Source organism: Anthonomus grandis, chromosome 17 (genome assembly GCF_022605725.1).
Source record: "Anthonomus grandis grandis chromosome 17, icAntGran1.3, whole genome shotgun sequence".
NCBI lineage: Eukaryota > Metazoa > Arthropoda > Insecta > Coleoptera > Curculionidae > Anthonomus > Anthonomus grandis.
Genome location: NC_065562.1, coordinates 2678551 through 2704514, shown reverse-complemented (window position 1 = coordinate 2704514; position 25964 = coordinate 2678551). Strand labels below are relative to the sequence as shown.

General features: G+C 34.8%; 1 protein-coding gene across 3 annotated transcripts in view; it reads left to right on the top strand.

The window, feature by feature from the left end:
- LOC126746097 (uncharacterized) overlaps positions 1 to 20693 on the top strand; it is a 166236-nt gene extending 145543 nt beyond the window's left edge. For all 3 annotated transcript variants that reach the window (XM_050454207.1, XM_050454208.1, XM_050454206.1), the window contains exons 13-14: positions 4353 to 4420; positions 20510 to 20693. In XM_050454207.1, coding sequence (XP_050310164.1) covers positions 4353 to 4420; positions 20510 to 20563 — 122 coding nt within the window. In that variant the 3' untranslated portion in view covers positions 20564 to 20693. The remainder of the gene's footprint in view (positions 1 to 4352; positions 4421 to 20509) is intronic.
- Positions 20694 to 25964: the final 5271 nt, after the last annotated feature.

Sequence of the window (25964 nt, the reverse complement as noted above, 5' to 3'; positions counted from 1 at the left end):
CATAAGCAAAAATTTGTCACATAATCAACGTATTTTAGAAAATCGTGTAAAAAAACTAGAATTGGTGGTTAAACAAATGAATTTGAATAATACAAATACATACTCTTTCTTTTTAAGTGAAATACTTGTCTCTCAAGTGATAAATGCGTATCAAAATATATACGATATCTTGGATAACATCGAAATAGCGATTACGTTCTCGAAATTAAATATATTTCACAGCTCTATAATCGACCCAAAAGAACTTCTAAATGAAATAAAATTAATTGGCCCTAACTTAAGTAAAACTAAGTTACCATTTGCAGCAACTTTAGAGAACATTTTACTATTCGAAAAAATTGTCGAAATTAAGGGTTATACAAAGGAAAACAAAATATTCTTTATAATAGAGGTACCTATAGTTGAACTTGAAAATTATGTACTATATCACCTCTACCCTTTGCCCGTACCCTTAAATTCCATTTACCAAATAATTATCCCTCAAAGTCAATACCTTATCCTAAATGAACACTCATATGTACTGTTCAATGCCAAATGTCAAGAGGTAGCTACAGAAATCTACCTCTGCAAAGAAAACAGCCCTCTGAGCGTATCCGAGGATCCGCCATGTGAAGTACAAATGATGTTGTATTCAAAACATCCCTCAAATTGTCGAGCCATTCAAACCGAGGTCAAGTCTTTGAAAATCCAGAAGCTGGAACAAGAAAAATGGATAATTGTTTCACCCCAAAAAACCGTAGCTGTCCAACAATGTGGCCATAATAAAGAAAATATCCCAATCCAAGGCACCCTTGTCCTTGAGTTAAACCCTAGCTGCACCATACAAGTTCAGGACTTCCAGATTAGAAGTTTTCACGATACAAACACCCATTTTCACAACATTGAATTACCCAAGCTGACCTTAGACTTAAATGTTCACCCTAATGCTATTGATTTACAGCCCTTTGAACTCAATAGCTTAAACTTCGATGAACTTAAGAACATTCAAACCATGATGGACATCCAAGCCAAGAAAATAGAAGGAACCAGCCAAGGACCTGTCCATATAACAAATGTTAGCGTATGGACCATCATCCTGTATATCCTGATGACCACTGTAGCCGCCTTCCTGTTGCTAAGAAAGACAAGAAAATTAATCCAGACCAAAAGAAAACATCCCAACCAAACCACCACCACGACTAGTGACGACGAAGAAACCCTACAGAATCCGAGCCATATTGTCATATAATTCACCCCTGGGCTCATTTCTTAGGAGGGAGGAGTTACGGGTACCAACCCGCCACCTTATGCCGACCCTGCATACTTTATTTAGAAATAGCTTAGTTTGTATTGTCATCATTTTTAGAACGTATAAATATAATGTAATAGACAAGAGCAATAACAATTAATATAGTAATCGATGTAGTCATTATCTATCAATCAAGTTAGTTGTAAGTTAAGTTAGTCCCTGTTCTCAATAAATTTGTTTTTTAAAAAAGCAAATGCCGGTTGTTGTCCTTTAACTCGCGGGTTGATAAAAAATATATCTATACTCTATTTCAGAAGTGTATAGAGCAATAAACTGGGGAATTCCGTTCTGTTTGGCTACATTTCGTGGTAGTTCATAGGCGCAGGTACTTATAATATTTATGAATTTAATTTTCACGGATTAAATGCCTTTATTTTGAAAGAGATTAAATACTAAATAAATACTTTTAATCCTTTTGTATAGGTACCTATCTTTTAACACTTTGTAACATGCAAAAATGGGGTCAGGTAATATATACAGACTATAAATACTTTTAAATCATATTTTAAACGTTAGTAGTCACTGCTACGCTGTAGTGTAATCACAATATTATTATCCCAATATTTAAAAAATGGAGGTATTCAGTCCAACGAAAAGATGTACTAAAAATTCTCCACTATCGCTGAGTGAAAAAGTTATTATTTTAAATGTACATGATTGCATAAAACACGATTACCCTAGTTTTACTGTGCAAGAAATTGTTGAAAAATGTTCTCGAATGAGTGGAATTGGAAAGTCCACCATTTTCAAATTGTTGCAGGAAAGAAAAGTAGCAGGTCAAGTGGAATCTCCCAAGCAAAAGCCAGGACGACCTACAAAAGTCCTTGATGAAAATGCTAAATGTATAATTCGAAGAAAAGTTCACTCTTTTTATTTTAAAAAGGAAATACCCACCCTAGACAAAATTTTTAATAGCTTGGCCGAGATGACAGTATTCCGTTGATGAAGTAGAAAACTTTTATGGAAAACTTTAAAAAATATGGATTTTGCCTGGGAAAAGCATAACCGCAAAGCACTTTTACTGGAGAGCGACGAAATTGTTTGTTGGAGACGACAATACTTGAGAAGTATCAAGCAGTACCGCAGGGAGCAAAAGAAAGTTTTTTATCTTGATGAGACGTGGATTAACGAAGGTTATATAGTCCAAAAAATGTGGCAAGACAAAAATATAACCAGTGCTCGCCAAGCTTTCATAGAAGGCCTGTCTATGGGTATTAAAGTACCTTCGGGAAAAGGAAAAAGACTTATAATCACACATATTGGAAGCGAAGAGGGATTTTTAAAAGAAGGTCTGCTAACCTTTGAGTCGACTCGCACAGGAGATTACCATGAAGACATGAACTCAGACGTTTTCGAGGACTATTTTGGTGAAATGATAAAATTTCTTCCGGCTAATTCGGTGGTGGTTATGGATAACGCAAGCTATTATTCACGGCGAATAGAGAAGACGCCAACTTCAAGTTGGAGAAAGCAAGAAATTATCGATTGGCTGACTGCAAAAGGTATTGCGTTTGAAGCAAATTTGACAAAAAAAGAACTGCTGGCAATAGCAAACTTACACAAAACTCGTTTCATGAAATACGCCGTGGAAGATATAGCCGAAAAATATAATATAACTGTACTGCGCTTACCGCCATATCATTGCGAACTAAATCCTATAGAACTGATATGGGCGCAGGTAAAAGGATTTGTAGCAAGACAAAACACGACTTTTAAAATGAAAGATGTTAAGCTACTGTTTGATCAAGCCATTACGGAAGCGACACCAGAGAATTGGCGAAAAGCAGTCCAGCATGTAATTAAGCAAGAGGACAAAATGTGGGATCTTGACAACCTCATCGATCAGACAGTCGATCCTTTAATTATAATGTCAAGAGGTGATGACAGTTCGTCAGATGACGAAGAAGACTACAATCTATTATAATTTAAAATTGTTATACACTGTTCAAAAAGTGCCAGATCCAAAAGTGACATTTTCAACTGTTTTACTCTACATATTATGTTCAATAAATTTGTGAAAAAAATATATTATTCCATTTAAACAAAAGTAACTTTCTAAAATAAAATAGCATTTAAGTACATTAATTATAAGGTAAAAAACAAGTCCCAGTTACACGCCTTTGGCGAACCGTTTTCAATGTTTATCAGTGGGTAACAATGGGCAAAACTCATAAATTGACCCAAAACCGGGTGGCACTACCTGCAATCAATGCAAAGAAAGAATTTTACATTGAAACTAATACCCAACTAAGGTAGTGGCATAAAATATTGGTGGATCACCAGGTACCACTTTTGCATACCTAATGAGGTTTTATTGCTCTACACACTTCTGAAATAGAGTATAATATAATTAATAATTACTGCACACGAGTTTGAAATTTAAAATAAGTAATTTTTAATGAAATTACTGGGGGGGCGCGCGCCCTTGCGCCCCTATTAGCAAGCCGCCACTAGTCCTAAGTGAACATTGCACCCTCTTAATCTAGTCTGGTAGGCCAAGAAGAATATTTAGTAGTGCCGCAGGTTTTGTTCTCATGGTCCAGTAATTACCAAATAGACTAGGCTCTGCAATCTGGTCAGCTTTTGGGCGTTTGCATATTGACTATGTTACACGCACCATTAAAAACAAATTTTATTGTACTGAAGGTATTTTTCAGTTACCAAATATGACTATTTATCTTGGAAAAACATTTATTCTATATTATATTGTCTAAAAATAAAATGACTTTTTGTCACGTAGATTTTTAGTATTGAAACACTCAGAATACTGGAAACACTCAGACTATCGGCTTTAGCTTGGAAAACTATACCATTTTTATGTGGATATAATTAAAACATTTAATTCTTTTTAAAATCATCAAACTTTTTTTTAATATCCGAGGTATTCCATTTAAAATAAGAAAATTTTTATTGGATACTTCTACATTACACACCCTGTATAAAATTGTAAGACATTCGCAACTGAAAATATGAATTGACAAGTCTGAGTGTTTTTTTTTGAATACGCCCCATTTATTTATTATTGAATTTTAATATTATATTAAAGCAATATTCTATTTTTTAGTTAAAAAAGAACCACTTGTGAGTCAACAGTATTCTCATAGGAGTGAAGACGAAGACGAGGATGAAGATGTGAGTAGTTACCAATAGCTTAAAAATTATATTTTATTTTTTATTTTGAATCTAATTTGGTTTGCACTTATTAATCCAGTAAAAGGTATTGAAAAGTAATTAACAAAGAGGCACAGTGTTACTTTAATAATTCAAAATCTATTTAAAAACAAGAACATTTAGAAGAAATAAAATTCACAGAGTGGTCCTTCAAAAACGTACCGCCAGGCCAAGGAGTTCATAGTTTCGAAAAATGTTCATCTTTGCTTTTTAAGTCGAAAAAGTTTATGATGTAAACACTTCCAGTAATACACATTCTTTTCGAATTACAGTTACTTAAAAAAAAAGTTTTTCTTATACTAATTGGAAAACGCGAAATAACTTTTTTTTTTGATTTGTTAATAAGGTTTATAGGATATACATTTTTGTAAAAAAATAAACAAATTACATATTTCAGAATTTATTCAAATCATTATAAAAAATATTATGAAAAAATTAATTCCGCCTGATAAAAATAATAAATTTTTTAGGACAAAAAGACGAATTTATTACAGAATCTGAAATTATTTTATTAGATTTTTTAATTTTAGTCATATATTTGTCATCGGGTACAATAATTTACTAAGTTTATTTTCATAGGTTAAAAATAATCGCACCTTTTTTGAATAGAGAAATGCGAATATATGTATATTGTTTAATAATACGTAGGTACCATTCAAACACTGATGGTAGATCAATATATTCATAAAGATTAACACAAATACAAAAAATATAATCTTAATAATAAACGTATAACATCAAGTAACAACTTTCTTCATTTTTTTTAAAAATTTTGTCATGGTTTGCGGTAGATTTTCTTTTAATGCCCCTTTCTTGTTTGGATATTTCGTTCAGATATTTCATTCTGATGAACAATCTCTGTCTTAGATAACATGTAGCCGCTTTTAAATCTCTGTCCTTATATAACATAATAAGTGTGTAGACTCATGAAGGCATATTATAGCAATCCTCAATTTGGGTTTTATAGGAATGTTGTCCTAAATCAGTATAATATATCACTAATAAATATATGTAAATATATAATATATCACTACTTTATTTAATACACTCTTGCAACTAACAAATATTGTTTACTTAAATTTTTCACGCCAAATCGAGTCCAATATAAAAGAATACTAAACACTGAACTTTAACTGTCTGTTTTTAAAACTCAAAATGTCATACACCAATCACAACGCATTAATCCTAACTTCAAACGTCTTTTAATACATAAATGTGCAGCAAAAAGATAAAAAAACAACCGTACACCACAGAGCAGCCCGGCAGACGAGGTCGCCAGACAACGTCACTACTTCCGCCTCGTCCGCGCTTTCCCCTCACCCAAAAACTGTTCAACGAGACAACCTGTTGAGTTTATTAGCCTTGACTTATCGCGGCGTAACGAAAAATAACCTTAATTTTCTAATTTTCAATGCGACATACTGTATACATTTACATACATATTTCGATTAAAAATGATATTCAAGATGATCTAATACAACGATATAATTTTTAGACGGAAAAGGTAAAAAATCAATATTTTATATTTTGAAAAAGAATTTAAAATATTTACATTGGTTTCGTTCAAAAATGAACCACTCTTAATAACCACTCTTTCCTTAAAAAATAAAGACATTAATTTATTTTCTCAGCTTCAGCTAACCTCACTTTGATAAGTCCAATGGCCCCATCATGTGACATATCATTGTAAACAGCATAAAATTAAAATTAAATCGGTTGACGTGCAAGCAAATAATAAGTTACAAGCATGTGGTAATATTGGATATTTTATCAACTTTGGTATATAAAATGGCTATCCCATAGTGAGATACAATATTTTAAAGGACATACAATCTACTGCCGAAGGATCAAAAAATATATAAATTAATAGTTTTATAAGCAATTAGATTATAGAAAGGCGTGTTAAAAACAAAACTGTTTATTCAGTATTTAATTATATGACTTTAAATTCCCGAACAATTCGATCTTTTAAATCATCTGGGTACCGTGCAGGCCATTCAATTACACGACAATTCAATATCTCTGGAAAGCGTTTATGGAGCGAACTGAAAGGTGTAATGGGGGAGAGCGCCATTCTGCTGGAATTATTATCATTTACTATCATAAAACTATTCTCATCCACTTGATTTTCTAAAGAGTAGAAGATGGAAGGGTATATTGGATTTTCGCGAAGGTTTAAATACATTTTCCCAAATAATGATTTTCCAAAAAAATTGCCCGATGATTTCATTCCTGCCCACGGGTTAATTTTTTTATTATATTGAGCCCTTCTCCTAGTATCCTATCCTAGTATCTGCAGTTATGTCTGTTGACCAGTGCATTTGGGAAAAAAGTTGATTCTCTACTATATGTTCTTAAGTAAATGAGGATCCTCGTCAATTCGCTGGCACATTAATTCGCAAAATTCTTTTAAAACTTTATGTACAGAACTATAAGTTAGCAGTAGTAGTAGTAAAGGGAGCTAGAGCTCGACAAGTAGGCCTAAAAGGACCTACAACGGGACTAATGAAACTTTGTCTTGCTAGTTCGTCAGCCCGTTTATTGCCCTTAACGTCCTGCTGTCCTGGGACCTACTTCTGACTCACTTTCTCGTGTGCTGCCAGTCTTTCGAATGCGTCTCACTCCTGGACTAGCCCTAAGCTGGCTCTGGGTTTTTGTATCGCTGAGGGCAGCCTGACTATCCGAGTAGATACAAATTCTGTCATTTCCTACAAATGCTTCCCGTTTGTTTGCTATTAAAAAAAAATAGGGGAACCTGGGACAAGTAGAATCAAACAAACACATAAGACACAAACTTATACTCAAACCGTGAACATAAAATCGAAGTAGACGAAATGGACACGAATACTATAAGCGGAAACGAGAATAATGAAGAGGAAGAATGGAAAACGGTACAGAACAGAAAAAAGCAAAAAGAGCGCTCAGAAAATGAAAGAAGAATTAAAACATACGCTGACATAACTAAAATAGAAAGAAAGCCAAGACAAAACGCTGAAGTAAAGAAATGGGAAAGCCCCAGAAAGAAAACAAGAGACATAAGCAGATCGCAAATAATAATAAAGAAAGAAGAAACAGAGGACACGAAAGAGATGACTAAACTGTTTAAGAAACTATTCAAAGATGGCAGAGCAGGACTAACAGAAATAATCCCTCTGAAGGCTGGAAGGCTAAAGGTTCTTCTAAGAGATTAAGAAGCAGAAGGAAGAATAGTAAATAAATTAGAAAAAAATAATAATAACATACAGATAATAAAGGACGAAATGAGAAGACCTAAAATAAAAATTACTGGAGTAGAAAAAAGGGACTATACTACCTGGATACTACTGGACCAAGTAATAATAAACATATTAAAAGAGGATAACTACGAATTAGATAACAAATTCCGGGGTAGAATCGAGACATTTCTCGTGGCAAGGAAACAATTTCTGCGCACGAATAAAGAAAATCTTATAGTGGAGACAGACAGCAGCACAATAAGACAAATACTAAGGACAAGACGAATAGTACTGGACTTTAAGTCATATTTCATGAAAGAAGATATAAGTGTAGCTCTTTGCTTCACAGTCTCAATTTCGGCCATACAGCTAAAAAGGGTCAACTACCAGAAGACCAGATACGCTGTTTCAAATGTGACAGACAAGGACATATTCCAAACGAGTGCAGGAATACATACGACTGCAAAAACTGTAAATAAAGAGGCGTAACGAAAGACCTACGAAGACACACGGTAAGAGACAGAGGCTGCCCAGTATACAAACAATACAAAGAGAGGTGCCGAAACCTAATAGACTATGGACAATCGGACACGAAAACTAAAACAATGGAACAGTAATGCCCTTAAAAATAATACAGATAAACGTAGACAGGGGACGAGAGGCTTCTTTCCTACTACTGGTACAAAAACCATATAAAAAGTTTCAACTACAGGGATACATAAGACACACGCAAGAAGGCGATACAAAAACAGAAACATGGATACATAAGAAAATACGAGCGACCACACGAAAAAAAATTACTGATAAGAACAAAACAACGATACAGTTAACTGACAAAACAGATAAGACTGTAACAATTACCAACGTTTACGATGAACCAGGTGGAAGAGATTACGAGAGATACACGAGACTAAATACATGCACAGAAATGTCAAATGAAATAAAAAACTATCATATATTAGCTGGTGACGTAAACGCTCATAACGAAGCCTAAGGAGGAAACAAAACAGACGAAAAGGGAACAAAATTGTTAGACTGGATGGCGGAATACAAATACGACATTGTGAGTGACAAATATAAGGAACCGACTTTCTCAAATACCAGAGAGGAAAGCTATATCGACATCATAATGACAAAAGGAATCGAAATAAACGAATGGGACGTACTGATGGACGAAACACAAGTACATAACATACAAGATTCAAAACCAAACAAAACGCAAACCAGATAAGCTAACATACGACGAACTAATACTAGACAGACTGTTACATAATGAATAGACGCCTCAGAGAAAAATTGGCGGAAACAAACTGGACTTGTGCAGGGAAGGAACAAACAGAACAAAAAGCTAAACTGCTACAAGAAATAGTTAAAAAAGCGTGTAAACAAATGAAGACAAGACTTCTCACCTACGAGCAACAAACATGGTAGACAGACGACTTAAGTATACAAAAAACAAACTTAAGACACTTACGGACATTGTTACAGAGAATGCGTGGAAGAGTCAACAACATAAAGGAACAATATGTAAATGAAAGAAACAAATATAAACATGAGATAAAGCTATCCAAAATAAAGACAATGCAGGACCAGGCGACAAACATGACAAAAAATAACCCATGGGACCGTGTCTGGAAATTCCTAAAATGAACACAAAAAGCGCCAACTACAAACATGAAAAAAGATGATGGGACGTATACAAAGACCGAGGAACAAACACATAATTATTTAATAAATAAATACTTCCCAACAGATACGCCACAGTTAGAAACTCACGAACAAATTAATATTAGACATAGACAAAGGACGTACAAAAATAGACAAGAGGGAGAACTAGGGGAACTTGAAATATACAACGCATTAAGAGACATGAAACCGAATAAATCAACGGGTGACGACAAAGTTTCCAGTGAGGCAGTAAGGCACATGTGGGAAGAAATGAAAGAAGCGATAATGAAAATTTTCAATGGATGTTAAATAATAGCATGTTTCCAAGATGCTTCCAAAAAAGGACGGGGGCGCCCGACCTATAAGCCTGGGAAAGCTATTGGACAGAACGATAAATAGAAGACTACAAGCACATCTAGAACAAAGTAACGTACTCAGTGACAGACAATTCGGTTTTAGTGAAGAAATTGGCATCATAAACGCATCAGACAGACTGATAACAGAAATAAAGACGAACAAGAAAAAAGCTGGGGTCTGCGGAGATCTGCAGAGGTTGTGTGAAACTTCATGACAAATGGACAAATAAAAATTCGGGACATAACGAGACAAATAAATAGGGGATGCCCACAAGGATCCAGCCTCGGGTCAACTCTATGGCTGCTAGTCATGGAGGGTTGGTTTAGAGAGCTGGAGCAAACTGAAAACCTTTTCAGGACCGATTTGTCTGACCGATTGAGACGTAATACATACAGACAGACTAGCGTACTCACAAGCGTACGCAGATGACCAACTGATCATCATAACCGACAAGTCAGTTAAAACCATTGAAAGAAAGTGGAAGGTCGTCTGGAATGCATGTTAAAGATGGGAGACATACGCAAACTTAACATACAATGAACAAAAGACAGAAACAACGTTTATTCCCCTAGGAAAAAATATACGCGAACCACCGGTACGAGTACAGGATAACAGACTAGGACATAAAGAAAACGTAAAATACCTGGGACTAATAATAGACAGACACCGTAAACTTCCACGAACACATAAAGACGACAGTAAAAACAAAAGTAAATAGAATCGGCAAGAGACTTACTGGGCAAATAACTGAAAAATTTGGCTTTAAAAAAGAAATATTGAGGGTATAGCCCAAAAAGTAATAATGCCGGCGGTTCAGTACGCTTCGGAGATTTGCGGGCACAGGGCAGACACGGTGCTGGGAAAGTGTCACCTGGACGCCCAGTTCTGTTACTGTGCAGTGGAGCGTACAGAACAACCTCAAATACTGCTATCCAGGCCATATCGAGGATTCCTCCAGCCTGGATAGAGGCAAAAGAAAAACAGGACACACACCTACAACACAAATAGGACATACAAAAAATACAGACTAGAACGACGGACAGGCCACATCCGAGTTTAATAGACATATAAATACCAAACGACAGACAGGATAACTTAGAAGTCTGGGTAGACGCCTGTAACGGGGATAGAAACAGCGGCCTGGGACTGGTAGTTTACCAGAACGGGTATAAAATCATAGAAACAGGAGTAACGGTCACAAAAACCAATAACAGCAAAAAGACTGAAATGCTCGCAATCATAAATCACTAATTTTGCCACTATCAAGCAGATAGTGGCAAAAGTCACGAATATCAAATTCTAAAATCAAAGAAACGCATAAAATAGCAAGGAGATGCACGGCAATGAACATAATAAATCATCCTTATGAACAGTATGATTACAAAACTCGAAAAGAAAGACGAATTCACAGAACGAATCAGGTAATGACGTCTTGGCAAACACACTGGAATACACTAGAAAACAACAAAAATTGTACCATCAAATTATGGATCTACATTAAAATAATAAATAACAAAGATATGACAAAAAGAAATAGTAAACGGTGTTTCAATAAGAACGCAAGATTTAAATTGCGCGCCATGTTTGACAGTCATAATATCACATGATTATGACGTGACAGATGGAAAGTTGACAGTTGGGAATTAGTAAACGTGGAACATCACAACGTAGAGCGATGCGTCCCGATTGTTGTTGTAAATTATTATTAAAATAGTGAAAGTTTAATTGTCACGATTCGTAAAGTGTGTCCAATTTTCGGTCGAAATAATGTCTCTGTGATCTACTGTGAAAAGAATAATCAAAAAATTCGAAAGTACCGGTTCTGTTAGTGATGTGAAATACACGATATGAGCTCGTTAAGAACAAAACATCATGGCAGTTTAAGAGGATGTGACACGAAGTCCAGAGACGTCAATTCGTCATCGGGCACAAAAATTGGACATTTCAACAAGCACTCTTTAGAGAATTTTCACTAAAGATTTACAACTGCATGCCTACAAATCTGACTAACTTGAAAAATTGACTCAACCACCTCTGCCAGCAGACCATAAACATCAAAGACAATTGATCAATTGGATCCGTGAGCAACCTGCTGATTTTGCAAACAAAATCATTTTTAGTGTTAAGGTCCATTTTCACCTCGAGGGCTTTATGAAAAGGCAAAACTGTTGCTTTTGGTTGTTAGGAAATCCACGAATGATTCATGCATCCACATCATGTCAGTGTATGGTGTGCATTATGGTCTGGAGTAAAGGTGAATGGCGACTATTATCGTTCTATGATTAGTTTCTTGTGCCTCATTTGGAAGCCAATGATCTAGATGATATGTGGTTTCAGCAGGACGATGACACATGTCAAGCAGCCTGTGAATTATCAGTGACGATCTTGCATGAGTTTGCTCCTGGTCGTGTCATTTCCCGATTGGGTGATTCCACACGTTCGTAATCATCAATCGCAACATCGTTCGCAATCGCAAGAGCATGACCACCACGCTCTTGCGATTTAACGCCTTCAGAATTCTGGCTGTGGGGTTATCTGAAGTCACGGGTTTATGCCAATGTACCGGGTGGCCAACTAAGAATGGACGTCGGCGATATCTCAGGCCATAATAGTCGTAGCGCCTTGAAAAAAAAATTTTTATAATAAAAGTGGTCAAAAAAAAATGCTGGAAATTATTTTGAAGTTTATTGGTCAACCGCTAGAGGGCGCCACAGCTTCTTTAAATCTTAAAATTGCATTTTTTCCAAAAAACCTCCTATAACGTACATCTCAAAATATTATACTAATATTCTAGGAAAATTTCCTCACAAAAAAGTTTCTGGAAAAATTTCTGTCAGTTGTCAAATAAAGTGGTGGGGGGCGTTTTTAGCTTGAATAAAGAAAAACGCTGAAAATCAGCTATGACTGGACCGATTTTTTTTAAACATATTTGTTTTTTAAGTCTATTGTTGCCTTATTTTTTCAACCAAAAAACAATTTTAAATTACTTTTCCTAAAATCCGCTCTTCTCTCCGTTGACTTGTGACTAACCCTTTCTGACGGATTATTTCAAAAAACTCAAATGCAACTATATACAGGGTGACAATTTCAAGAGTAGCCATGGCTTATAATTTTTAAACCGTAAAAGATATAACAAAATGCTTAAAACCGTTTCTATAGTAACAAGGGGGAACCAAAATGATGAATTTTTTAGGGATATACTATCATCCCCCTAACCCCCAGAGCCACCCCCTTAAAAATTTTAAATTGGAAGGGTAGTCGAGTGATACCTTGTTTGAAAGGTCTATTAATTCCCTATATTTTGCGACCCTACTTATAATAATCAATGCATTTATTTTAGAGTTATGCCAATTTTAATATTTTATTAAAGGTTATTTAAGTGTTTTTTAATTTCTTATAAAATTAACATATTTTGAAAATGTCTAAATAAAATATTTAACATTTGAACATTAGTACAAATGGTTAAGAACTAGGAAAACACTCTGCAATATTGCGTTTATTCTATTTTTAAAACAATAAAAATCTGCATTGAACTTTAATTATTTTATTAAATGCTCAAAGTGGCTTCCATTATTTTGCAAGCAAAAGTACAATCTGTTTTCAAAATCTTGACGAACATTTCTAAAAACTTCAGTTGTTAATAATCGGCACTCTTGTGTAATTCTTTGTTTTAGCTCCTCAATGGTGGCAGGCTGCGTTTTGAAAACGACCGATTTTAGGTGACCCCAAAGAAAAAAATCGAGAGGGGTGAGATCTGGCGATCTTGGCGGCCACTCAATAGGTCCTCTTCTACCAATCCATTGGTCTGGATAATGATTATCTAGCCACTCTCTAACAGGCAAATACATAATGTGGTGGGGCCCCATCTTGTTGAAAATGCAATAAATTTTCATCAAGAACAAGATCTCCATTTTCATCCCTTTGGTTTTCCAATTCCGTTATTACTAAAGGCTCAACAGTTGTTTCTAACATTTCAGCATAAATTTCTCCATTTAGATTATCATCAATAAACAATGGCCCAATTATATTATTCCCTAGAATTCCGGCCCACACATTTATTTTTTGGGGATATTGGGTGTGCCCTTCCCTAAAAATATGGGGATTCTCATCACTCCAGTAACGGCAGTTTTGCTTATTTTAACGTTACCGTTTAAATAAAAAGTGCACTCGTCACTGAAACAAATGTTTTTTATAAAACGTCTCATTTATTATTTTTTGGGTCATTAATTCACAAAATTCGATCCGCCTGTCTGGATCGTCATCACCAAATTCTTGAACAATCTGTAGCTTGTAAGGATGGAATTTATTAATTTTTTAATATCTTTCATACTGATTCACGAGACACTCCTGTGGCAGCTGCTGCTTGACGAGTCGACATACCAGGATCCATAGCAAAATGCCCAAGAACCTCAATCTGAGTTGCTTCATCCAGTATTCTTGGCTGATTTTTCTTTATATTACCTACAAACCCAGTTTCTTCAAATTTTCTTACCAACTTCTGGATGTAATAATGCCCAACCTGCTTATCTGGGTGCCTCTCATTAAATATTGTGGCACTTCTACGAAAACAGCGATTTTGAGAACCATAAATAAATATCATTTCAACTCTTTCGGCGATCGTATAAACCATTGTAAAAATAAAACTAGAGCAGTGAGAGAACTTTAAATCACAAAAAGAACCACGATATTACTAACCAAAACCAAAAATTGAACATTTTAAGGCAAAATTTAAATAAACAAAAAACAACAAATATTTCGAGAATGGCAGGCATCGAAAATTTTCCATTTTTTTACATCGCCAAATACCATTCCGACAATTCAATAATTTCAGTATAAGTGTATTATTTATTGGAGTTTTGTTTTGGCTTTTAACAATTCATTTTAGTATCAGAGTAAATATTTTTATTCTGATAGTAAAATGAATTGACTAACATTTAAAAGGACATACATATCTCGGAAATGGTTGCATTGATTTTAATGAGTAAGACGGCAAAATATAGGGAATTAATAGACCTTTCAAACAAGGTATCACTCAACTACCCTTCCAATTTAAAATTTTTAAGGGGGTGGCTCTGGGGGTTAGGGGGATGATAGTATATCCCTAAAAAATTCATCATTTTGGTTCCCCCTTGTTACTATAGAAACGGTTTTAAGCATTTTTTTATATCTTTTACGGTTTAAAAATTATAAGCCATGGCTACTCTTGAAATTGTCACCCTGTATATTTTTTTACGTCATTAAAAGCGGGGAAGAAAACCAAAGAAACTGGTGAAAACGGCACTTTGATATCACTTGTTAAACTAAACTTATTAACAAAGTAGTGTCCATTCGAAAATAAAAGTGATAAAAATGGCCATAAATTACTATTTGCTTAGACAAGCTGAATAAACTCGTATTAACTAAGTATTTTTAAAAAGAAACAAACTCAGTAGTGTTTTAGAAAATCCGAGATATAGAATTGATCGTTATACATTTATTTATACAGGGTTTTAACTAAATAAAGTTGACCAAATTGGCCTATTTTGGAAAACTGTGCATACAGTTTATAGTTGTTCTATAGGAAAGTTTTGAAAATTTGGCACCATACCATACCATAGAAAAGTTAATTAAAGATACAACAATAAAATAATTTGACACTTGTAACAATTTTGATGATACTGGATGTAGATGAAAACTTGCTTATTTTAAATAGAACACTCTATAATATGTTATTTGATATTTAAATTCTACATACAATTTTAAGAAATCTTCGGTGGTACAATAAATAATATGTTATATACATAATTTATTTAATGCCTCCCCAAATGTTCAAAATGCATTCCATCATTTGCACTGAAACATCGTTTGTTCGATAGACAAAACTGCAGTTTCTATCTCAGCAAATGAGAGAGCCTAATCCGGCCAATCATATTTTGTCGCGTCGTAGGTCTTGTTGCAAAAACAATTTCTTTAACTCGACCCCATAAATAAAAATCCAAGCACGTTAGGTCTGGTGATCTAGCCGGCCATGGAAAGGTACCGCCCCGTCCTATCCATCTACCAGGGTAGGTAGCATCTAAAAACTCCCGAACATTTCGGGCGAAATGTGCTGGACAGCCGTGCTGGAACATCATCCATTGGAGAATTTCAAGTGGTACATCCTCTAATAAAATTGGCAATTCCTCCCTTAAAAACTGCAAATAATTTGCACCACTTAGTGCGTTGTTAAAAAAAATGAGCCGATAATTCGACCTCTTAATATTCCTGCCCAACAATTTAAAGACCAACGGCTTTGATGCTGGACTTCTCGCATCCAGTGCGGATTCGTTGGTGACTAGTAAGGTAAATATTGTCGAGATTCACACCTCCATTGCTGTGAAATGTAGCCTCATCTGTCCACAATATGTTTGAAAGCACCTGAGGATCCTCTGCAATCATACCCAAAAGCCAGTGACAATGGTCTAGCCTTCGGTCAAAATCTTGTGCACTTAATTCTTGATGCAGGACTAAATGATATCGATGAAACCTGGAACAAGATGATGACTGCTGATTCAACAGAATAGACCAATCTGGTGCCTTTCGTGTAAAAATTAATTAATTTTACATTTAAAGCATCATCATCAAAAAATGAACTCTCCTTAGGAAAATTAAGTCTCATCGCGTATAGTGAAGATTAATATCCAAAAGATCGCTTACCTATACTCCTTAAGAATATTCTGAACAGTAGTTCGATTTACTCTTAGATCGTGCGCTATTGTTCTAGTACTTAAGTGAAGATTAAGCTCGACGTACGCTAAAACATTTATTATGTTGTCTTCGGTGCGTCCCCTGCGTTGTCTCCGAAATACGGACAGCCGAACGTTTCCAGTCATTCGCAAACGATGTATGATCCGAAGAAAAACTTTTGCAGTAGGATGGCGTCTATCAGGATACTGATGCGCATACACCCTTGCAGCAACTGTGGCATTTCTCATACATTCAAAATAAGTACCTATTATGTCAAACGCCTCTTCATTTGTGTAAAGCATTGTTAAACAAAGCAATACGAAAAACAGAGATAAAAAGTTAAGGAACAAAAAACTTGAACAAAACACAAAACACTGGAACAAAACAGGAAAAATTGGAACAATACGAACAACTGACACAACACGGAAAACTGGAAAAACAAAGTTCACAATACGGCGAACTAACAAGAAAACTATTGGATGTTATTAGCGAGACTTAAACACGCTTTAACAATCGCAAGAAGAGACGCTAAAATGACATTTAACTGAAATATTTACATATTTTGTTTCCATGGTTACCTGCCACTTTTGTTTCCATAGCCTACTAACTCAACTTTCCTATGCACAGTTTTCCCAAAATAGGCCCATTTGGTCAACTTGGTTTAGTTAACACCCTGTATAAATAAACCTATAACTATCAATCCTATATGTCAGATTTTCTAAAAGAGTACTATGAGCTTGTTTGTTTAAAAAAAATACTTATATAAAAGGAGTTTATTCAGTTTGTCTAAGCAAATAGGAGTTTATCGATTTTCCTAGAATATTAATATAATATTTTGAGGTGTACGTTATTGAAGGTTTTTTGGCAAAAATGCAATTTTAAGATTTAAAGAAGCTGTGGTGCCCTCTAGCGGTTGACCAATGAACTTCAAAATAATTTCCAGCATTTTTTTTTGGCCACTTTTACTAAAAAAATTTTTTTCAAGGCGCTACGACTATTAGGGCCTGAGATATCGCCGACGTTCATTCTTAGTTGGCCACCCGGTACATATGCCAGCAAAGCCGTGGCAGCCATTTACGAGATATTTTGTTTTATACATACTCGTAACTCCCAAATTTATTTTCTAAATTAATAAATATTTTAATACATTGCTACAGAATATTCGGTTCTCGATTGGGTTACAGTATGTTTAGTCTTTCAAGATTCACGGTCTTTTTTCATATATGGATGTAGTTTGCTAATACCTTTTTCACAATAAATACTATTTAAATAAAAAAATATATATCTTTCGATAGACATATGTAAATATGAAATATGTGTATCAGTAAGTGAGAGAAAACAAGTGAGTCAAACCTTCTTTTAAAATCAAGTATTATTTTGCTGATTGGAAATGCTCAATCAGCAAAAAAACAAGAACTCGATGCTTTTTCGAAAAAAAATTGTTTAATAAAAAGAATAAGGTCAATAGAACAAAAAAAATTTGGATGAATCATAAAAATTAAGAAATAATTTTTACTGACGTCATTTTCACAACATTGCAATGCAAAAGCTCTTGAATATGTCAATTTTTTACAAGGATATTTGGCGGTGTTGGCATATTTAACAAAATTTCATAAGGTTTGGATACAAATCGGCAGTCATTAAGAAAGCCAATGATAATTCTGGTTTTCACTTGCAATTTCTTGTATTAAAATCTCGTAGTTAAAATAATGACTTTATTTTAACACCCACTGTTTATATAAATTTACAAAAACAAAAATAAAAAAATTGTCGCGATCGCGCATTTCATATGTAAAATTTAAAAGTAAAAATGCTTTAACAACTTCTTTAACAACCAACCCTAGCCTATAAAATGCAATTCTCAATTGTCAAATGTCCTATAGAATGATGTAGAGGTTGGTTGGGATTGGGGTTGAGTTTAGAAGTACCACTACTTACAGTCTTAAATGTTACAGCATGCAATAAAATTTCACGGCTCATACAATCGAATTTCAATTTAATGTCGCAAAAAAAGCCGATTTATACAAATTTATTTGATATCCCATATACAGGGTGGCCAAATAAGTGAGGTAAGCGGCTGTATCTCAGGACCTGTACATCTGGCAACAATGGAATTTTTTTTATTATTATAAAAGTGGCCATGAGAAAATTCTGGAAATTATTTTTAAGTTCCGTATTTCACCGCAAGAGGCCGCAACTAAAAATTAAATAAAAGAAACGTCTTTTTCTCCGAAAACTTAAATATTAACTTATACTTTTGATATTATTTTTAGTAAGCCTAGATAATTTGCTATAATTTTGGTTTATGAATTATTGACGTACGAACGATAGTAGGGGTGGGGGAAGCTATTGAAAGTGGAATCATTAAAATCGGTGTAAATTCTAAACCACTTATTCGATTTGAGCAATTCAAAATTTATTTGCAAGATAAATATAGCTGCTTTAAAAGTCTGATCTCATCACTACCCTGTAGTTCCTAATAAAACCGCCAGAGGGCACAATTTGTAATAATTCCAGTTTTTTTCATTTGGCTCCAAAAATTCAAATTAAATGGTATATTTTTGACATCCTATTTAAAAAGTAAATAAAATTTGCAAAAGTACTGTGAAAACCGCACGATGATATCTTTGCTCGTTTTAAAGTTATAGCGAATTAAAGTTTTTCACGCACCGAGCCTAAACTTACGTACCGCCACCTAGTGCCTCGCCTAAAAATCTCTAATTAGTATTACCACAACTAGGATACCATGATGTTGTCATAATTAATAAATTATGAAAGTAATAATTGATTGATAAATTATAAATTAATAATACCTATGTATCACAGAATGGCTGGAAGTTTATGTGACTTTCTTAAGGCGAATAATTTTATTAACGAATTTCTTTTTATATTTAAATTATGGTCCTGAAAAGAACCGATTTTAAACCCAAACATATTTGGTATTTAATGCCTCGATAGGTGTTCAAACTGCTTTCCATCACATTTCAAACAAGCTTCCAACGTTTCAGCTTCCAAGCTGTTTCGATTTCAGCAGCTGATATTTCATTTATTGCACCACGGATTCTGTTTTCCATATCCTGTCTTGTTGTAGGTGGAGTTTGGTACACAATATCTTTTAAACGACCCCATAAGTAAAAGTCTAGGCATGTTAAGTCGGGTGACCTGGCGGGCCAAGGATATAGACTCCCCCTTCCGATCCAGCGCCCTTTAAAGTAATTATTTATATGATGCCGCACCAAACGGGAAAAATGTGCTGGGCACCCGTCCAATGGGAAATACATGGTCCGTCTTACTTCCAATGTCAAATCTTGCATTAAAATATTTCCATTAAATAATTTCATTATTTGTTAAAGGCATTTTACAAAAAATCGAGCAAAGGAAATTGAAAACAGATTTAAACTGGCCGTCTAATAAATATTTGACGTTTCCACACAATCCTTTTTAAAAGTTTTTTTTTTTTGTTTTTGCCGCCTACTATACGTTAACTAGACATTCTAAGGCCGAGCGCTAGATGGCGGTATATAAGTTTGGACTCGGTGCGTAAAAGACTTTAATTCGCTATAACTTTTAAACAAGCAAAGATATCATCGTGCGGTTTTCACAGTATTTTTGCAATTTTTTTTTAACAACATTAAGTTTATCAAACTCGTTTCAGCTAAACTAGAATTATGGATGCTTTTACCAACAGGGTGTCTCCCTCCTATCCTATCCTAATTTAACATTTTATAGCAAAAAGTATTTAATTAATACAATGTAAAATTGTAGTGAAATTATCTAAGTTTAAACACTTTTAAAGTTTTGTGTGATGTTTTTCGGAAGAACTTTTCGTTTTTGTCTCTCTAATGAAACACTCTGTATATACGCAGGTAGCTCATAAGTCACCGCCCAAACTGAAAGATATTATGATATTGTTTTTGTAAAAACAAGTTTTTTTTTTAAATCTCAAAAATAAAAATCACTCGAAAACGGTGAGGAATCAAATGGTTTGTTTTGTAATTTTTTCGCTCTATAATTTAATTCAGTTTGGATCATCATTTATGAGACACCCTGTATAGTTTTGTCTCAAATGACTGAAATGTTAAAATTAAATTCTTTTTTTTTTCAGCCAACGCAAGAATACGATAATCTATTCAGCACGTCGCAGTACAACTTGTTTTGATTTAATGGCGACTTGTGCTTCATAATATTTTAAGAAATATTGTTTAATTTCATAAAATAATATTTAGAATATCAGTTGTTATGTGTCAAGTTTTAACTTTAGGATTTTTGAAATAAAGGATAACGTATAAGCAGTAGTTTCTTTTGTAATTCCATGTGATTTTCTTGAATAGTTTTCAAATCAATTAATTTTATAAAGTTTTCAACGTTATGTCACTTATTTACTTATTCATTTATTTATCGACGGAATCCATTTACAATGTAATTTCTATAAATATAATAAAACACGTGCATATTTAGTAAGAAGTATTACACTCAATATAAAAACTCTATATTATATCATAGTAAGCAAAGCAAATCATTTAACAGAGCGACATATTACTAACAAACATATTACTAACAAAGAACAATGTATAAAATTCATTTTAGTTTTTGCTTAAAAGTATTAAATTTAGAGTCGAACAGATTTATTTGTCCTAACAGGCTACTAGCGCTGCAAACCAGTCGTATAGTTGGTTCATTCATGCCGTCGTTATAGCTCAACCATATCCAAGTGGCCGATGAAATTTGGATGCGTAGTGGCAAAACCCTTTGACGAAGACCGCAGCTCATTTAAAGAACTGCGGTCGCCGGGGTTCTGGCCCAGCGTTGTGAAGCAATTCGGACCCGGGAAAGTCTGTTTGTGCCAGGACTTAAGCGTCTCTCGTCTGATTTGTATGAGTGCGATCGGGGCGTTTTATCGTACTTCAAACTGCATTTTTTTTTAGATTGTTGTCTCACCAATGTGTGCCGCGATTGTCCCACTTCACCTTCAGCAGACAGTTTTCATGATATGCTGTTATAATAGCTTCAGAGACTTTATCAGCCATGTAATTTCCTAGGTTCCTCTGTAGATTTATATCTGATCCAGTCAGTACTTCTCACGCTCCTGTACACAACTAACTCAACTATTGGTGTGTTAATCATAGCAGTGATAAACCGTATGTGTCTATGAACTGAGGATGATGACTCCAATGACACTGTTCCCGACCTTGCTGCCGACATAATTTGAACTAATAGTTTACCTCTTTTCTGTGAAAAGGTTGGCGCATTGCCTGTATTATTAATTATTATTACAACTACTTTCCAAGTATATAAGTTGAAGAGAGACTCACCTCTGGGATGCGTATGTCTTATGCTTCCTCATGCTGTGTGGTGAGAGTTTGCATCACATCCCAGAATAAACTGCACTTTTTTCTTTTTGCAGTATGCAATCAGATTTTGCACCAACTGTCGGAGAACTATCGGGAAAATTCCAAAAATGAAATGAAAATGAAAAAACCCAAACTTTGAAGGCCGATATCTCGGCTTCTATGGGAGCATTCGGGAAAATTCCAATGGTTTTGTCTTAGTTTCGTCGTTCTGAATGCAACGAGACCATCTGCACGGTCGTAGCTTTTACGATAGCCGAGATATAGCATTTTTGATGCCCATTTCTGGCCTCAAAAACGAGGTCAAAAAGTGACAATTTCCAAATTTTCAAAGTGCTTTCATTCCCTTATTTCTGATCGAATCCTGTTATAACCCGGTATTTTTGTGATCTACTTGATGGGAACAATCCGCTGATATAGTTAGTTCAATTTGAAAAAAAAAAAAAAATTCTGAAAAAAACCCAAACGGGGGGGTATACCCGAAAAATGAAAAAACCCAAACTTTGAAGGCCGATATTTCGGCTTCTATGGGAGTATTCGGGAAAATTCCAACGGTTTTGTCTTAGTTTTGTCGTTCTGAATCCAACAAGACCATCCGCAATGTTGTAGCTTTTTTTCTGGAAAAAATCCAAACGGGGGGTTTGGATTTTTTTCAAAAACTCAAAAACGAGGTCAAAAAGTGACAATTTCCAAATTTTTTAAAGTGCTTTCATTTCCTTATTTCTGATGGAATCCTGTTATAACCCGGTAGCGTATTGCCATTGTGTAGTACATTGCAGAGCGCCTGTATCGCACACCATTTTGCCGACGTAAAAGCACATTATAATCCACCAAAATAGCGCGCGGTACAGATCAAGCTTCGCCGACACAAGAGAATATGATCATAGTAAGAGAACAGAGCAAACAAAATGAAACTAAATGGTTAGCGAGCTGAATTTATTTATTGAAAAAATACTCGTACCTATGACATTACAATCATAACATTTATTAGTGCAATTTTGCGTTTGGATGATTTGCCATAATATTTAATGAAAGGTTGTGCCTTCGTTTGACTCTTTTTTTATTAGAGGATCTTCCAGCTTGAAATCTGCCAGATTGTGGTAATCCTCGCTGTTTACGATGACCACCGACGTTGGCTGAACTTTTATTTTTCTAGATCTTCTTCCAGTAGCAAGTATTTTCGTTTTCAAAAAAATTATTATCTGCGAAGGTGTTTTTATCTCTTGTAGCGTCTTGTTAAATTTGATCAACGTAAGGGTAGCTTGAGAACTTCGATTTTTTTCTAGTGTTGATAATAAACGATCAATGTGGCAACGCAATTGGGCAGCTTCTTCGTTGAAGTTCTCGTGGTTCTGATTGTTATCAAGATAAATAACGTTTACTGAAAAATCCGTTTGATTGGGTTCTGGTAATTTCACTTCACTGTAATCCTCGTCATTCCCATCCATACTGTAGTAAAATTCGTCGGAAGTAGACTCGCCTACTGCTAATTTTGCCATTTGTATCCTGTCAGATGCATTCAAAATTGGTGAAGTCTTGAATAATATACCAAACTTCATCTCAATTGCACATAAATGCTTGCAAAACTTACCACTTGCACCAGCTGGACAGTCACAGAATGCAAGTTCTGCGTTGATGGTATATAAAAGATTCGAATCTTTTTCTGAATCTACGTGAAATATGTTATTCTCCAGTTTATAAACAATATCAATGTCTAGCTTTACGATACATATTTGCATAATCAATTCGTGCCTTCGAGTGTCTTGAGTTTTGCAAATTCCAATAATCTTCTTTTGTAATAACTCTCAAAAACTTTGGAAATAAATTCCACTAAAGCACAAGAATTAAACACTTTGCACCTTTAGAGAACAATGTCTTTAAAAATTCTGATCGAGGCCTCCGTGTAGTTGTTCGTATTATTGCCTCTCGTAACAATGTTGCTTCGGTATGGAAGGCACCATTCCATTCTTCACTCCACAGGTTCTCCATATGTTGAAGCAACAAGGTGTTACCTCGTACAATTTTATTACATTTCAAAGACTTGAAAAGTTCTTCTGCATCCTCTACCGTGGGTGCATACAGTATATCCCTAAACACGTTCATTACTGTTTTTCTATAGTCTTTTTTCACATCGTGATCGACTTGCCAAAGCCATCTCCACAACGCTTGGCATAAGTGAAAAATACATAGTAATATGACAGATTTTTGGAAATACAGTAGCCAATGCATTTCTCTCGGCTGAACAGTCGTCGGTCATAAAGACTTTTGGCGAAAACTTTTTGTCGTTAATTTCGAGCACTTCTTGAATAGCAGAAAAAGCTATAGTTGGCTTCCGCTTGTGCAGTGTGAAGTACACATGCTATAGGAATAGCTCCAATTTTACTTGATGCGAAAACAAAGGTAACGCACGTGCTGCTTTGGTCACATGACCCACTAGAGTCCACGAAAATCATTTCGTCTGCAAAATTCTGTAGAAAAGCACGCCGCATAATTGGTGTAACAATAACAACTATAAACCGATTGTCTTTCACAATTAATTCAACTCCAGCCTCTTTGAGAAATGGAATTTTGTTATTAAGTACATCTAGCATTCTACTTTCATCACGCGTGCCATATTGAGTGACTCTCCATCGATCATATAAATTTCTAACTTGTCTTTCCGTAGGATTTTTCCGTGCATTTGCAAGAAGACATACTGTGCTATTATGTGCAACGTTTGTACTTATGTGTTCGGTCATTTGCATTTCATGATAAATACGGGCCGCTGATGGAGACATTCCTGAATTGAAGTATGACTCGAAAATATGTCTGGTATCTTTGCTGGTCCTTAAGTAACTATATGCTTCTGCAACATTTATTTTATGGGAATGTTCGAAGTTAATAGTTATTACCACATTAATTCCATCTTTTAGTAAAATGTCATTTTTAATGGTATTTCGATTGATTTTTTTAAACTTGAAATCAACAGAAGCTTCGCAACTTTTATTTCGAACTCGGCAATCCTGTCTTTTTCGCTTCTTTTCAGTCGTCTTACCTAAATAAAAGAAAAAAATATTAACAAATTGAAAAAAAAATAAGTAACCACTTTCAACATAATCATCTAAACAAATATAATATAAGTTTACCTTTTGATGAATGTTGGCATTTAAATAATTTTCTGAATTCGTAGCCGGAACCATTAGAAAATCGGCGAACAGTTATCCAGTTTGTATTTGTTGGTTTTGAAAACCCTTTAATCCAAGTATTGCACTTGCAGTCGTAATCATCTCCTGCCAATAGTTTGCATTGCAACCGAATTATATAATTTTACGCGTCTGCTACCTTAATTTCAAGAACGTGCATATCTCCACATAAACTAGAGAGCAGCTCCTTAATGTTATTGTCAATTGCATCCACCAAAATTATTATACTCTTATATGTATTTTACTGCAAAGAAGGGAAAATAAAGTAAAAATAGTTGGCTAACGTAACATGATTTTTGTTCGGGTTTTTAATCGTTTAAATTAAAATTCATCGGATCCGCCACTACTTTTGGTTGTCAATGCTGTCATGTCATCAACGAGGTAAAAGGTAAAAGATACAGGAGAGAATGTACATAGTACATATAATTAAAATTGCTGTGCCAAGCTAGGTAGGTGATACACGTCCTATTAATTAATAATAATATTCAATTTTTCACATACAGAGTACAGAGGGATGGCAACATTGATAAAATTTTCCGATACATCGAATTTTAGAACATCGATGCCGTGATGTATCGTGTAATGACCTACATACAGTCCCTCTTGTATTTTTTACTTCGTTGGTTATCATAAATTTTGGCTGTTGCTTCAATGAGTATTAATAATCCCCTAGAGAGAGCATTGTAATCAATAATCATAACAGATGGCACCAAAGAATTTTTGGGACTTTTTTAAAGTAGGTACCTAGTAAACTATATTAAAGTACCAGTTAAAAAAAGTAATAGTACTTTCGGTAATGGATATGGCTGGAACGCCGACCCCCACCCCCGATGAGTCGATAATGCGCACATCACGTGATGTGATTAAATCATGATTGTGGCAAAGCCAATAAAAGCACAGGTCCGCGTCACGTGAGATTTGTTGATCAACAGTCCATTACGTTAGCATTGGATACTCTCTAGGGGATTACTCGGGATTACTACTCATTGGTAAGCCTACTTAAAAGTAAGGTTAGATTTGCACCAATAAA